The following is a 17,193-nucleotide window of genomic DNA, read 5'->3' as shown; positions in this document are numbered from 1 at the left end:
TATATATATACATATATATCGAACTAGAGTTACCCGACAACTGGGTTAGAAAATAAGGTAAGCGATATCGTTTATGTAAGATACATGCTATGCAAAATCTCTTTTACATCATTGGCCTAATTTTGTGTTGGTATGAAATTGAAAGTATTAACTATCAGACCAGATTAAAAGTTATAATGTACTTACATGGCAGTTTCCTTCGAAGGAAAATAACTTGTTATAAATCTTGGTAATCGCGGTCGTTTGTTTCGCTCAAAAACAAGATAGGGGGAAAAAAATTATTTTACTACTCAGTGCAATTGAAATAACAACGTAAGTGCTTCTCGATAGATTCCGAGAAAAGTAGCTTGACAACTTTTTTCTTTCGATTGCTAACGCTATGAAAGCTAAAATAGAATTTCAGAAAACTTATGAAGCAAAATTTATTTTTGAAGAAAAAAAAATGATTTTGCAACATGTTTATCATACAGAGATGCCATATATAATATAAATCTCAATCTTAAATTTTTTGTCTCTTACGTTGATTTTTCTTTTGCACAGGGGTATACTATGTTGCAAGTTAAGAAAAAACCATTGTCCTTATTGAGCGAAACTGTTTGCATATAAGGCAACGCCAAATGAATGCCAAGCTGCTCCCAGCGTTATCGACATCGCCAACTCTCATTTAAAGAAACTGATGAAAGAATAATAAATATTGCTTCTTGCAGACGATTTTCTCCTACAGCGAAACAAATATAAAAATTCTTTATCTCGCACTTGATTTATTAGGGGCATGATCAGGCTTGATAAAGGTCATGACAGCATAAACGGTGCCATTTTTAGTGGTCCAATCAAATAAAATGCTCTTGTAACGTCATATAGTTGTTTCTTTTTCAAGAACAAATGTTCTCCTTATATGTCGCCAAGTTTAGGATTCTGGTATGACCACGAAACTATAAACTTTTTTTTAAATAATTCTACGATTAAAAGGTAGCATGAATTGAATTCTTGTCTGACGTGTTTAACCTTTAAAAGCTTTTATATTATTTTTGAAAGCAGGTTTGTATAATTTGATAACGAAGTGAAACGGAACTATATGCAATCGCGGATGATTACTTAAATGCTATATCGCCAGAGCCTAACTAAGGCAGGGGCATACGGGGCAGTTGCCCCCTGTCCCCCATATCACAGGGGGCCTCCAAATCGAATAGAAATTTTATTTTACGCTTCCTTTTTCGCTGAAATTTTTTAAACAAAATATCAGTGCAAAATAAAATCCGCCTGCTTTATGTTAGCTTCTTCATTGATCAATCGTATGAACACAAAAAATCCATATTTCGTAAATCCAGGGCTTTCTATGGCGGAATTTGGCTAAATTTTCGCAATTACGATGGATAAATTTGGCCAATCAAAAGCCTGCATTTTTACCTATCGCAAAATGCGATATGTTTATAAAAATACGAACTTCTGATGGGCTTAATTGAGCTAGAGTAATTGCGAAAATTTAGCTGAATTCCGCCCTAATGTCAGCAAGGATATAAATTTTTAGCAGCTAGATGACAAAGTTAACAATCAGAAAACTGCATTTCGGAAACTTTCTTCACATGATGGACGTAGAATTGTCAGAAAAACAATAAAATAGATAAAACGATATGGGGGACTTCATAGCTATTTTAGGTTCTTGTCAATTTTCTTGTTATATATGTATAATGAGGTGAAAAATTTAAATTTCTCCATAAAGTTCGGTTCTTAATTACTGAAGTAGTGAAGCCGAGGGGGCCCCGAAAGAAGTTTTTGTCCCGGGACCTATTAGGCTAAGTCGGGCCCTGTACACCGCATATGGTCTTTCCTCAACTTGCAACGGTGTTTAGTTTTATATTTTTTCCGTCATACAAACAGTGTTATTTTAATTACATCTCAACAGTTACTTACTTAGGTGATTTATTATCTAGGGTGGTCACAATCTGGAAAAGTTTAAAAAGTGGGGACAAATATTTTACGATAATATCATACATTTTATAGGCTTTAATTTCACGTCAATTTTAGGAATTCAGTTGGTCAGTTGTAGCATAGATATTTAATTTCGTAATATTTGTTGATTGTAATTAGTTAAAACATTTTGTTTCCTGGAATTTTTCAACGAATTTTTTGAATTTTTCTGGAAAGTGACTATTTTGTTATCATCTACTCTTGGACGTAGAAGTGAAAAAAAAATCAAATCTATTCTCCAGCAAAATAAGAAGAAAGATATATGTTATTACTTCACGTCCTGCAAAGTATTTTATTATATGTGAAAAGTAGAGTCATGTCATTAAAAATTTATGAATTTCGTTTAACTCGTTGAAATTTCGTTTCGTTTATATTTTGGATTTACGACTACTGACGTCTAAGTCCGTAGCCTTGTAATTTTGAACCAAATCCAGAAGACAAGGGAACTCATGGATCAAGTGTTGGGAGAAATTTGATTTCGTGGAGGACTTTATCGAGGGAAATAACCAGCATTTGCGTTACATGGAGAGAAAAACTACGAAAACCTCCTGCAGTTAGCCTGAATTTAGGGGACTATAACTCATGATCCGTCTACTACTGAGGATATTTTACGTCAGCACTGTGGTCGGTGTGAGCCGGGTGTGGAGTTCGGGTCAGCCATGGCTGGGATTCGAACCCGGCTAAAAGGCGAACATAGGCATGTTGAACATTAGAAGGTGAACGCTCTATCTCCTGATCCATCACTACCAATTTATTTTATATTCCTCATTGAACAGCTGACCCAATTTTGGGTTTACGACTACTGATGTTCAACTACGTAGCCTTGTAATTTTGAACCCAATCCATAAGACAAGGAAACTTCTAGATCGGTAACCCCAAAGGTATGATTTGTTATGGGAACAAGAAGGACTTAAGTGACTCGACAGATTTAACTTGCATCAGTCACTATTGACTACACAGGGAGTCTTCGGCCGGCGGGGATCGAACCCTCGACCTTTTGGACATGGGCCCAGTGCCTGACCAACCAGGTTATCCCAGCCCCTTCCAACTTATTAAAAGTTTTGCAGAAATCAGAGCAGTTGGCAACCTTGTTTCTTACTTCAGAAATACAGTTAACTTGCATTTAAGAATAGATTTACACCTTTAGAAAACTGGTTATGAATGAAATAGTATGACTACTAATTTTTTTTTTCTCTTCCGTCTCACTTTAAAACCTGAAGCAAGCTTAATTTACTTAAGTTTGCCAGCACTTAAAAACTTCCCAGTATGTTTGTCAGCTCTTAAATATATTTTTTAAAACTGTTTGGATATAGTGAAGTCAATTAGATATAGCGATGGTTAAAATCATTTTAAAACAAATTTATCAAATCAAAAATGAATTTGTAAAGTACAATTTTTTCTGCTACTTTATACATCTAAGAAAAAGTTTCCTTAAAAGAACAAGAGCAGGTAATAAATATTTGGACTTCTTTATCCTCGTTTTGTACAGGTAAAAAAAAAAATTAAAAAATTTAAATTTTGAGAATTATATATTTTTTTTTCTTCTAAAATTGAAGAAAAATTTGGCTGTTGCAACTTACTGAAAATAATAGATTTCCATTTCAAGCTCGTCTAATTCTCCAGCGAAATCTTTATTGTAAAACTCTTGAAGATCTTCTTTGATGTGTCTGAAATTTAAAAAAAAACCATTGTGAATAAGGTACAGGAATTGGACAAAAATATGGAAATACTTCTATACTAACTCTATGTAAACAATATTTTCGTTAGCAGCAAATGTTCTGGAAGATTTTACGAGGTAAAACTGCTGGAATAGTTTGAAAAATCAAGCTTGAAGCTTTTAGAAATGATATTATATTTACTGATACAAATTTTATATCAGTGGTTACCAACTGGCGGCCCGCGAAGCCTTTTTTTGTAGCCCACGAACTAAAATATATTAGCTGTTATTTTTTGCGGACAATTTTTGTTAAAAATCTATATGGGTTTAAAATACTTTTCTTTTGTTTTAAAAAAACCTAATTTCTTCGTTTTTGTGAAATTTAACATACCAGCGGTGCAAAAAAATTTATTTCTCAGGTTTTGCATCGAAGAAAATATTTATGCAAATACAAAATTAATCCTGGGTGCTGCTTAAAAATCTACTTTTTATTTTAATTTGTAATTCAATACGTTTGTTTTGTACAACTTGATAAAAATCTGACAATAATATATAGTTCCTTCAAACATTAAAGAGTCCTATATAAAATTTTGATAAAGTTGCGGCCCGCTATTTGACTGGTTTTTAAATTGCGGCACCCGGCCTCATGTAAGTTGAAAACCTCTACTTTAGATCTACCAAAATTAGTGTAGAAAGTTAAAATCCTGTTACAAATTTTAATAACATTATAATTTTAAAAGCATTTTTGTATCATTAACGAAATCTTCGACCACGTTTACAAAGTTCCTGATGATCAATCATTAAATAAATTAATAACTTAGATTCAATTTTTGCATGGGTGTAAAGGGCACCATTTCTATACAGCATCAAGCAAATTGTGTCATCAGTTATGCCATGTAAAATCTTCCGCGACATTTAGTGCTAAAAAAAAGATCGTTTACACAGAGTAAGTATAGAAGTGTTTACATAAGTTTTGTCCATCCCCTGCGTATTGTTTAAAACAGTAATGAATCGGTTTTTGTAGGCATTCTATTTTTTTTGTTTCAATAATACTTATTATATTGCGCAGGAAATTAAATAATTTAGAGCTATATTTAAGTTTTAATAAATATTGAAGCAGGAGAGCGATTCGTTCTATCAACAGAAATTGTCCTGAAGTAAGTAAGGGACAATATCTACTCAGAGGTGACATACAGGATGTTTATAAAGTCCGGGACCCATTTTGATGTTTAATAACTCATAAAATAATAAAGATAGATTAAAATTAATAACATAAATGGTTAGATAGACTCAAAAAGTTTAAAGATGATACCGACATATACCTTCGCATTCGATGATACCTTCGTATTTCCACAGCTAGAAGAGCTTCAGCCACATGTCTTTTTGCAACAAGATGGTGCACCACCTCATTGGGGTATCATCGTTCGTAGTTCTTTGAATGACCATTTTCCAGGAAGATGGATTGGACGAGGAGGTCCAATTCCTTGGCCTCCCAGATCACCTGATATAACGCCGCTGGACTTTTTTCGTTGGGGATTTATAAAGGACAATGTTTTCAGGAGGATCGTGTCGAGCATTGAAACCTAAAAACCAGATATACAGCCGCAATAGCCTCTGTGGATGCCAACATGCTTGCCGCTACCTGGCGTGAAATTGACTATCGACTTGATATTTTCCGTGCGATGAAGGGGGAACACGTGGAAGTTCATTGACAAGGGTCCTGAAACTTTTTGAGTCTATCTAACCATTTATGTTATTAATTTCAATCTATCTTTATTATTTTATGAGTTATTAAACATCAAAATGGGTCCGGGACTTTATAAACACCCTGTATTATGATTTATTCTAATTTTATAGAAACATAGTCAATTTTACCTGTAGCATAGTATGTATAGGGTAAACGTGAAAATAAATGTTTTATGTTACAAAATGAGAAAATGTTTAAAAGCGTCACACTTTGTTACAATTCCGATTCGTTATTTTCACTGATTAGATCAGCGTTTGAATTATTCATTTTATTTATTTATTTTTACCGATTCAATTACTGTTTCGATTGGGAGAGAAATAGATGTTTCACTTCAGCAATTGCTACATGGCATGAAATTTTAAGGCAGCATGGCACGGCATGACAAATGGCTGCATTTTATGGCAGATGGCAGCATGGCATGAAATTTTATCATCCCTCACACCTATCAATTTCAAAAAGTTAATAATTTTCTGATTTTACGTTTTACTAACATTTGTCTAAGAACTTGCTCGTTGACACGTAGGCAATACAAACAGCATAGATGCTGTAAACAATAACAAGCTTTTTAAAATTGAAATTGACTATAAATTTCAAACGTATCACTCCACCGATGTTGTGCTTGCGAATTGAAATATGATCGCCAATCATAAGATTTTTCTTAGTTTAATTCGTTTATTCAAATCTCGAAACATGAATTAAACCAATACTATTAAAAAAAATCAATAATAAATACGAACGAGTTATTATTGGAGTGTTATCCCTCCACCGATTTATCGATTATTAGTCTCACCATCGAATGCCATAATTTCATGCTATCTTGTTGTTTGAGGCGTGGCAAGAAGTGAGGAACCTCAATTTTTTTTATTGTTCATTAACAAAGATTTTTTGAACAAATTGAACCACACGGATGTTTTAAACCTTTTCGTAAAATTTTCATAACTCTGTTGCTATGTAAACTATGAACTGCAGAATGGAGCAAAGAATGAAATTACTAAAAATTTATATCGGTTTAATATTTTTCCATACAACATAAAAACACTATAGAAGTGAGAAAAGGATTTGTGGTATATAATAAAAAAATTTGGATTATCTTAATTGTGAATAACATTTAGTTTTCATCTTACAATCTACAGCCACGAAACGGAATATGATAACTTGGAAATCATGAAGTTTGGCGAGCGAAGCGAGCAGAAGATAGTGCCTCCTAATGTTATGTATGTTTACAAGATTCGAACGATATTTTGACTCAAAATAAAGCCTAGTGTGGTCAATCAAATAATAAAGGGGAAAAAAAGATTATAGCAATAATTAAAATTTTCATACTACAAGTAAAAGTACATTAACACATTCACGCCGGGGTGACCCAACGGCGGGTCACGCTGGATTGTCTCATCGGGAGGCACACCGGAGTAAAAACTGGTAACAAGTAAATTTCATTTTTTAGTTTTTTTCCGGGAATAATAAAAATCCATAGCTACCAATTGTTTTTAACGGATGCAATTTTTATATTATATTGCTTCTTCGTACCTGCCAACTAGGGGCCGCCCTGGCCGAGCGGTATCGCCGGTCCAAACGATCTGTTAAGCGTGGAGGTAGCGGGTTCGGATCCCGCCGTAACCCTGGATGTATTCTTTGTGATGTCATTCTCTGAATTGTTCTATCTGTATTTTCTACTTCTACTTGACAAGACTTATAAGCCTATATTGAGCACACAAGTCAGCAAATGTATGTAATTTCAATTTTAAAAAAAATTTACCTGCCAACTCTTCCGGATTTTCCGAAAGATTTTATTTTCATATTTAAAGTGGTAGTAATTATATATTATTTTTTTTCTTTTATAATTTTTAAATGATATTGATCACCACTATTCTTACCAAAATTAAGCACAGATATTAATATGCGTTACTATCATGGTTGTCAACTTAAGTTTTCTCAAATACAACGTATTTGTTTGCTTAAAATTGAAGTTTTAATTCCATTTTAATACCACTGGGAAAAATGATAATGGAAGGGATTAAAAGTTGGCAGGTATGCTTCTTAGCCGTGATAAATTTCCTTACAGTGAATTGCTATTGTTGAGAATAGATTAACTCCTCCCGAATATTATCTAATATTGAAATAGTTCTTCTACCAGTATTTTCTCTTTTCCGTCCCTCTTTCAGGCGCAACACCCGGCGTGAACGTGTTAAAAAGTTAAATCTTTTAATAAGTGAATAAGTATTGTCTGCAGATTTCTAACTTATACGAGTACGCAAAAAGGTGAAGAAAAGTTTCGATCAGAGCATAAGTATCTGCATCAGATGAAAGTTTTGCATTCGAAAATAACTATATAACATTTGCATTAACAAGATTTCCAGTGGTTAACCAAAATAATTAAAGTTGTATCTAAATGTATGTAATAAGAAGAGCGTAGTGCAGGAAGAAGGTAAATCATAGTTGCAGTTATTTGGTTGTTCGAGGCCTTTTGGCCCATTAAAGGCCTTTTACATCTCCATCAATGCATAGTGTTGTGGTAGTTTTAATCATGAATTAAAGGAAGAAATTTAAAAAAAAGATTGACTTTCAGAAATTCTAAAATCGATGTACGAAGATAAGCGACATTTCAAGAATATTTATTAATCTGGGAAACTAACATGAAGTGGTCGTATCAATATGTATTTGTTTAATGTAACATAATTGTTTTTGCTTTCATTTTAATTTTAGAAGAACTAATCCACATTTTGGAGTATGCTTGCAGGACTTATGTATTTAAAATTAGATAGTGATCAATAAAATAGGGCAAGAAACTTTAGCCGTATTCTAGTAAGTCTATATAATCGGTTACCACTTTTGCTTCTTCGTACCCTAATTATAGCCATTCTGAAACTTTTGCTTTCCCTGTTTACCCCCTAAACTCTCCAAACATACAGTCCTCCAAAAAAAAAAAAAAAAAAANAAAAAAAAAAAAAAAAAAGTAAAGGAAATAAAAACGGAACACCCTGAATAACTTTAGATCTAATAATCGAATCTTTATGTCATTCTTAATTATTCTTTACCTCATTCTTAACCCTCTCTCGCTGACTGTCGCAAATGCGTGACAGCATAAAACCGTATCCATCAGGGTAAAAATATAAAACTGGTAAATAAAGCATTTCTTTAGCAGTTTATTTGTGGGCGGAGTTATAATTGTTTGATTTATTTAAATCACCATTACTTTGTTCAAAATAGAACTATTTAGGTATGCTTTGAATAAACATTGATTATATACAGGGTGTCTGAGTTAAGCGCTTCAGAACTTCTAAGAGAGGTAGGGGGCATCCTGACGACTCGAAATCATATAGCAATGTGGGGTCGGAAATGCTTTCCTGAAGCTGTGACGTACACAGAAGCACCATAAAGAAAAGAGATCGTAAGTGAAAAATCGTTTTAATAATGCATTGAAATTAGCATAAGGCACATGGGTCAAAGTAAGTGCTCGAAGTTTCTGCCACCGGCTACAATGCACACCTCACATCTCCGGTGCATGAACATCCGAACATTCTGCAATACTCCAGGCATATCTCGAATTTCTCCGGCAGCTACTGTGATTCTTGCAGCCAGTTCCTCAGCATTGTCAACAGGGGTGTCTTAAGCCAGTGTTTTCATATGACCCCAGAAATAAAATTCAAGACATGATAGGTCGGGTGACTGAGGAGGCCAACGCACTGGAAAGCTCGGTCGGAACTTTCGAACAACGCCATCTACCGCGTCAGGAAAGCATTTCCGACCCCGCATTGCTGTATGATTTCGAGTCGTCAGGATGCCCCTACCCCTCTTAGAAGTTCTGAAACGCTTAACTTAGACACCCTGTATATATATGATTAAACTAACAATAATTAAAGTAAAAGCAAAGTAAGTCTGTCAAATTAGCAACGACTACATTTAAGTTACCGTTTTTTAGTTAATTACAACTTGATTCTGATTTTGTACGAATGCTTTTCTGAATCACCCGTCCCCAAGTGGTTAATGATTCAAGGTGGTGACCTAAAGTATGCTAATTAATTAGTGCAGGCGATATTTTAAGTCTTGAAATCAGCTACAAAAACGTACTCTCTAAATAAACATGCCTTTTTTTCGACGGAATCGGATTTCTGACCCCTAAAATATAGGAGGTAACAGCAATCTCGGAAATATGGTTCCCTTAGTTTAGTCAGGAGAGTGATCCAAAGTTTTGACCACTTCACACTGATTTTACTTTTTGCGTATTTCGCTATGTCTCGAGTATTTTTTAAACAAATTGAAAAATTTTTGCCCGCACTTATAAGATTCGATAATCCAAACATAATTCCTTTGAAAAAATAAATTTTAGTAAATATATATATTTTTTTAAGTTTATGTAATAATAGTCGAAACATTTTTGAATAGATTTTTTCGCCATATTAAAGTATGTAACGCAATTTTAAAGTATGTAACGCAATTTTAAAGTATGTAACTTTACAAGGCAAAATTTGTGCGAAATCGGTTGAATAGTTCCTGAGAAATTAAGTTTAAAATATATGATTTCTCAGAAATTATTCAACTGATTTCGCTCAAATTTTCTATTTTGCCAAGTAAAATTGCATACTTTAAAACGACGTAAAAATTTGTATACCTTACATTTCAAAAATTTTCGACTATTAATAAATAAAAAAATAATAAATATTTACTAAAATTTATTCTTGCATGGAGTTAACTTGGATAAACGAATCTTATAAATGTGTGCAAAAATTTTACAATTTCCCTAAAAAGATTCTCGAGATATGACGAAATACGCAAAAAGTAAAATTAACATTAACAAACATAATACATACTATTGGGACCATACTTCCCTGATTGCTGTTACTCCCTACATTTGGGGAATCTGAAATTCGACTCCGTTGAAATAAAAGTATGTTTATGTAGAGAAGGCTTGTTTGCGTGTCTGATTTTATAACTTAAAATATCGTTTGTACTAGTTAATTAGCATATTTGAGATCCCCCCCCCCAAACCATCCTTCCTTCTCGCTCCCGCGAAAATGACGGGGTGAGGTTTCGCCCTCTATTTCTAGCTCCCGTGATATACCCGGGCTGTAGTTTTCAGTCGTAACGTGCCAATAAGGATAGAACTAATTCCTTTCTTTTGCCCGGAAAACATTTTATTTCTCATTTTGCACACCAGATGGCAGTACCAGGATATTTTTAAGGTAATTGTAGATAGTTTATTTTAAGGTAATTGTAAATAGTTTATTTTAAACTACGAGTAGATGTCAACTCTAATCAAATACGTGTATAATATACGTGTATAAAAAATAGGCACTTTTATGACCGTTTTCTCGAAAATTAACCGAGTCCTAGAACGTGAAGATCAGTCATTAGATCAAAAGTCATTCAGGGTTGTCTTTTTTTTGGCGCATTGTACATACTAAAAATACTAAATTTTGCTTACTCATAATCCCTTAAGTACTTGTTATCTCTTAGAACGTTTTTCGGTCCGTCTTTATCTGGAATATGATGAGTGTGACCGCCATGTCTTCCTTGGTTGGATTCTGTAGCTATGCTAAGAGTTGACAAGAAAGTCAATAAGAATATACTGTTCCAAAGCAATAGCATTCTGCAAATTAAAAATTAAATTAAAATCGTTGGAGTCAACTTATAGACAAAAGCGAATCGTCGGTGAGTTTTTGAATCTGAAGGCAGCCAGAATCGGCAGGCAGTAGTCTGCGCAGTTTATGTTAAAAGTGAACCAGGTACCATTGTACGCAGGGACCCAAATACTATTTTAAAAATCGTTCGTTTGTTGTAGTGGAACTGGGCGTCTGAGGCCTTTCAACCCTATTCCCATTCATCCTGAAATTAAACTAAGAAACATACATGACAAAATTAAAGTTTGGGGTGCAAAATGGAGTTCTTGAGAGAGAAAAAATGGCACTTTTCCATTATTAGGCAATAACAAAATTACAAGTAATAAAAAAGTACATGAAAAAAGGCAAAATTAGAGTACGATGGGAAAATAAACACTAATGAATATTTACAGTATTTACAGTTTGGAATAACATACAAAAGGGGGGGGGANGGGGGTAAAGTAATGTGAGGATGTGTGTATATGCGTAAGTAAGAGTGTATTTTAAAAATACTTAAAAGAAATTTATCATATATATTTGAGAATTGAACCTGTAGTGGTTGACAAGTAAACAAATCTATCATATTCATAAATTAAATAAATTTTTAGACATATAATCGATACCACTTTATAATATTTAATAGATTTTCTATTATAGGGCTCTTTCGCGAACTGGTTTACTTTCAAAATGGTCTAATCAGATTACTCATAAGAAATCGTGTGGGGGCTTACAGTTATAGAAGGCGTTGACGAAATGAAAATTCGCATTTGATTCCGTTGTTCAACTTCCTTCATGAGTATATATATATATTTTTAAGGAATAAACTAATGAATCTAAATAAACTCGTGAATTTGCATAATTCACTAGGTGCATTTTATTAGTCTTTTTATTTTGAAAATAAAAATAGATTTTAAAAGTCAACAACGTTGCTACGGGTGCTATAAATTTATAACAGCTGTATAAACTCATCCCTGCCAACTTTTAAAGATGACTTTACCAATTGGTAGTAAACTTAAAATTTAATTACAGTCACGTGGAAAAAAAAAATTTTCTTTTAGTTTGTAAGAGCTTACATCATACCTGTCAACTCTTCCGGAAGATTTTATTTTCATATTTAAAGTGGTAGCAATACTCTGGTTATTCAAATTAACTTTTTGAATTATAATGATAATTACAAATGAGTTTGACTACCACTACGTATACATAATTACAATAAATATATTAAATCATAAAGATCCTTGCGCAAGCGAATTTCAACGGGATCAAAATATAAATAAATTTTTGAGTCAAATTGCTTTTCGTTCACTGTTTTACAACCACTCTGAAAATGCATTCTCGGAAAGAGAGAGAGTTAGCAGGTATGGCTTATATACCTATCTAATCTGATCTAGGAGGTTGTTCGGGGTGCCTGAGGCCGGAACGGCCCTTTACCCCTTCATCTTGTGATAAGTTCAATGAGGTAGTTCCTTAAGGTGGATAGTAGGATGATGATTCTAAGTAGAAATAAGATGGTAGCTTGACTGAGTTGTCGGCGTCATGGAGTAGTGAGGATCACTATGTCTTGTTTTCGGGAAGTAGAGATCGGAGTAATTGGACTAACTCCTCGTTCTGTAGTAGTTCTTGCAGCTCCCGGAAGATCTGCAGGAATCTGTTTGCAGTTTCGTTGGCACTCTTGGGCTGTCTCTGCTTCTGCTGTGGTTTTCTCCTTGGCCTGGCACCACAGCCTGAAAAACAGGCAGGGTGATTTCCATCGCAGTTGATGCAGGTAGCAGGAAGGCTTTTGGGCTTGGTGCATTTAAATGTAAAATGGGCTCCCGCACACTTCATACATGCAGGTTCATTTGGACAGTTCTTTTGGGTATGACCAAACTTTTGGCACCGATAACATTGGACTTCAAATCGACCTCCTCTAAATCGCTCTATCTGCACGGTAGTAGAAAGAAGCTGCTTGATGTTGATGCGTTCTCTATTCTCAGGGCTGTCTGGTAGTAGGATCAGGAAAAGGGGGGGGGAGCTTATATCCTTCGCCACGCCTCTTCTTGAACTGCTCTATTCTGATTGGCCGATGACCGCTAGCTGTGAGTTCTTCTTCCAAGATGGGAATCTTGGAAGAAGAACTATTGGGAGTCCTTTAACGAGGAATTTGAGTTTTCTGCAATTCTTTTGAGGAATTTCTATCTGAATCTGATCTGTTGTCTCATCTGAGGATGTGGCTACAGGTTCCGAGATGTTGTTAGTAGTTGAGATGTCCATATTCTCTGTGGGTTCTGGAGTGATAGTGTTCTTCCTCTTCGGGGGCTCGGATTCCGGTTGTTCCGTGAAATTTTCAGCACTGATTTCAGGTGTCTGCTTGGGCTGCTCTGGTACTGTTTCAGTTTGAACTGAGGTCATTTCAGGTTCAGGTGTCTCAATGGCTGTGTCAGTCTTTGCAGCTGCGGCTTCCACCATCGTCTGAATAGCTGGGGAGTCTCTAATACTTTTCAATATTAGCATCTCTTCGGCTAAGAACTTCTCCTCGTAAAGGCGTTCGATGTGAATGGTCGAGTACTCTTGTTCATAACCTTTAGCAATCTCGGCATCAATGTTGATCGCTTGTCTTTGTGTGTGCTCGAAGCTTTCATCGAAAGAAGTCCCATAATTCAATAAATAGGCATAACTCCTCTGTTACTCTCTAATATCAGCGAGATCCAGTTCTGGTTCACGTTGAGTACGGAAGGTCTTCCCTCCGCGGCCGGAACGATGGTTTGCCATGATAGCGCAGAGCTCGGTTATAATACAACCTTACTCTTCAGAGTCTATATCTACCTATCAACTTTTCCGGATTTAAACGGAGATTTTATTTTCATATTTAAAGTGGTAGTAAATATATACTATTTTCTCTTTTATAAACTTAATTTTTAAATGATTTTGATCACCACTATTCTTACAATAATTAAGCTTATATATTAATATGCGTTACTATCATGGTTGTCAACTTAATTTTTTTCAAGTACAACGTACTTGTTGGCATAAAATTGAAGATTTAATTCCATTTTAATACCACTGGGAAAAATGATAATGGAAGGGATTAAAAGTTGGCAGGTCTGAGCTTAACATGTCTTATTCGTCAGGCCACAACGGTAAATAACAACTAACTAAATTTGCAAATATAAGTCAGATTTTGCTAGTTTTTTAAAGGTTTAGCATTACATATCTGATAAAAGTGGTGAATTATATAAGCCTACGAAGTAAATTGAATTTATTAAACCAAGAATCACAATAATTAAAAAAAATTTGAATAGATTTTCTGCATAAAAGAGTGTAAATTTTATAGTTCTATATCATGTTATACGCTGTCAGCCAGCCGTTTTTCGCGACCTATGTGAAAGGTCAGTGTCAGCCACCGGTGGTTGACGCAGCCTAAATGTAATGTCAGTGTCAGCCACCGGAGGTTGGTATGGTCTTAGGATACATAGTTTTTTGGTTGATAACTAACTTTCTAAAGATGAAATGTCATCTGATTAACACGTTGAACGCCACGCTAAATTTACATGGCTTGCCCATCTGGCCACGGTAAATAACTATTAATCTAAATTTGCAAGTATTAGACGGATTTTTCTATTTTTTTTGANCATTGTAATTAGTTCTACTTCTATTGCAGTATCAGTATCTGCATATAACATTGTTATTAGACTCTTTTAATTTACCACTTTTTATAAACAAGTATTTACATTATATTTTCCAGATTTTTGGGTAAGTTAAGAGCAATATAAAGTTAAAAACTTTACTTTAGCCGACTTAATGTTGTTGGCAGGAATTTACTACATAACGCGGTTATTTCTCAAATTGTGGTACCACCATTCCGGATTTACACGAGAACTTAATTTTTTATTTATATCAAGGTTAAAGAATTTACGTTTTCACGCTTTAATTTCATTTGAATAAATTTAATTTAAACATATAAACTCCCCTGACATTTAAATGACTTATCAATATTCATGTCTGCTGGCTCTGAAGAAGAGCCAGCAGGTTCAAGTGTTATCTAAATTTCAATGAAACATTGTAATCCTTTACCCTCAATAAATTTTTCTTGACAAACGTAAAAGTGTGTAGGTATGGTCTTAGGATAAATAGTTGTTTGGTTGATAACTAACTTTCTAAAGATGAAATGTCATCTGATTAACACGTTGAACGCCATGCTAAATTTACATGGCTTGCCCATCTGGCCACGGTAAATAACTACAATCTAAATTTGCAAATATTAGACGGATTTTTCTATTTTTTTTTTGAAGGTTTATCACGACATAAGTGACACAGGTGGTGAATTATATAAGCCTACGAATTTTAGAAATAGTGGTGGATAAAAATGTACTAAATTGAATTTATTAAACCAAGAATCACAATAATTAAGTAAATTGTGATTCTTGGATGCAGATAATAATTAAATTTTATCAATGCAGATAATAATTAAATTTTATAAGTGAAGATAATAAGTAAATTTTCTGCATTTCAATTAAAGAGTGTAAATTTTATAGTTCTATATCATGTTATACGCTGTCAGCCAGCCGTTTTTCGCGACCTATGTGAAAGGTCAGTGTCAGCCACCGGTGGTTAACGCAGACTAAATGGAATTTCAGTGTCAGCCACCGGTGGCTGAAGCGGTCTAAATGTAATTTCAGTGTCAGCCACCGATGGCTGACGCGGTGCTCAACATGTTAAACGCAGCGATGCCCACTTGCTCTGGACTGCGGATAAATATTTTCGTGTGGTAGTTTCTTAATGTATGATTCTTGGTTTAGCAAATTCTATTTATGGGGTTTTTTACTACACTACTTCTAAATAATTCAAAGACTTATGTGGCTAAATCTTTTCAAAAATTGGCAAAATTAACCGAAAATCTGCAAATTTTAGTTTGTAGTACCTTACCGCTTTATAAAATATTTTATCGTGTCCGGAGCATGTACAAATAAAAAGTAGTTTTGATGAAATGTATCTGCAATGTGTAATGAAAAAACGGTCATGAAATGAGAGAATTATCAAAAATTTGCCTAATAAACTTTTTTTTTCATTGTAATTAGTTCTACTTCTATTGCAGTATCAGTATCTGCATATAAAATTGTTATTAGACTATTTTAATTTACCACTTTTTATAAACAAGTATTTACATTATATTTTCCAGATTTTTGGGTAAGTTAAGAGCAATATAAAGTTAAAAACTTTACTTTAGCCGCCTTAATGTTGTTGGCAGGAATTTACTACAAAAAGTACTGATGACCTTTCCACTTTCTCTAATTTTGTTCTACAAAACATAAATTAATTAAAATAGTTAGCACAAACAGCTTTAACTGGTAAAATGCTGAAAGCAAAAGTTCTTTATAGAATAGCTGTAGATTAGCTCCAACTAGTATTTGTCTTTCTCGGGGAGCAGACATATGGAATCTAATATAGGTGAATTGTACTTCACATGAGGCTGACTACGCGTTTTAAGTTCCAACAAGCTGATTTTTCTGCCGGCTCGAGCTCTAACATAATTTACTGCGTATGGAAAGGTTGCATACATACAACGTCATTGTAAATAATGGTGAAATTATTAAATGTATAAAATGGCTACTGCCTTTTTGAGTTATTTGTAAACATTTTTTATCCCAAAATGGCAACTAAAAATCGCAAAGTTGATGTAGAGTGACATGCACTCAATGATGAATTGACTTTATTTTATTTCAGAAGTTTTTACTCGGCCCACCAAGCTTTTTTTTCTAGATTTTTGGCACACGACCAAAAAAGTTTGCCCATCCCTGGCTTAATGTGATGAAATTGTTTTTGCTTTCATTTTAATTTTAGAAAAACTAATCCACATTTTGGAGTACGCTTGCAGGACTTATATATTTCAAATTAGATAGTGATCAATAAAATTGAGCAAGAAACTTTAGCCGTATTCTAGAAAGTAATCGGTTACTACTTTTGTATCTTCTTACCCTAATTATAGCCATTCTGAAAATTTTACTTTCCCTGTTTACCCCCTAAACTCTCCAAATATACAGTCCTCCAAAAAAAAAGTAAAAGAAAGAAAAACGGAATACCCTGAATAACTTTTGATCTAATAATCCAATCATTATGTCATTCTTAATGATTCTTTACCTCATTCTTAACCCCACTCGCGCTGACTGCCACAAATGCGTGGCAGCATAAAACCGTATCAATCAGGGTAAAAATATGAAACTGGTAAATAAAGCATTTCTTTAGCA

At 34.1% G+C, this 17,193-nt stretch overlaps 1 protein-coding gene across 1 annotated transcript in view; it reads right to left on the bottom strand.

Annotated features, from left to right (window-relative positions):
* Positions 1 to 17,193, bottom strand: part of LOC107446510 (multiple coagulation factor deficiency protein 2 homolog) — a 30,536-nt gene that overhangs the window by 4,474 nt on the left and 8,869 nt on the right. Inside the window, exons 2-3 of the mRNA XM_071185177.1 lie at positions 10,795 to 10,959; positions 3,549 to 3,635 (exon numbers count right to left, since the gene is read on the bottom strand). Of these exons, the coding sequence (XP_071041278.1) occupies positions 3,549 to 3,635; positions 10,795 to 10,958 (251 nt within the window). The 5' untranslated portion in view covers position 10,959. The remainder of the gene's footprint in view (positions 1 to 3,548; positions 3,636 to 10,794; positions 10,960 to 17,193) is intronic.

This window comes from Parasteatoda tepidariorum, chromosome 9 (assembly GCF_043381705.1).
Source record: "Parasteatoda tepidariorum isolate YZ-2023 chromosome 9, CAS_Ptep_4.0, whole genome shotgun sequence".
Lineage (NCBI taxonomy): Eukaryota > Metazoa > Arthropoda > Arachnida > Araneae > Theridiidae > Parasteatoda > Parasteatoda tepidariorum.
This window is presented reverse-complemented; position numbering and strand designations above follow the sequence as displayed.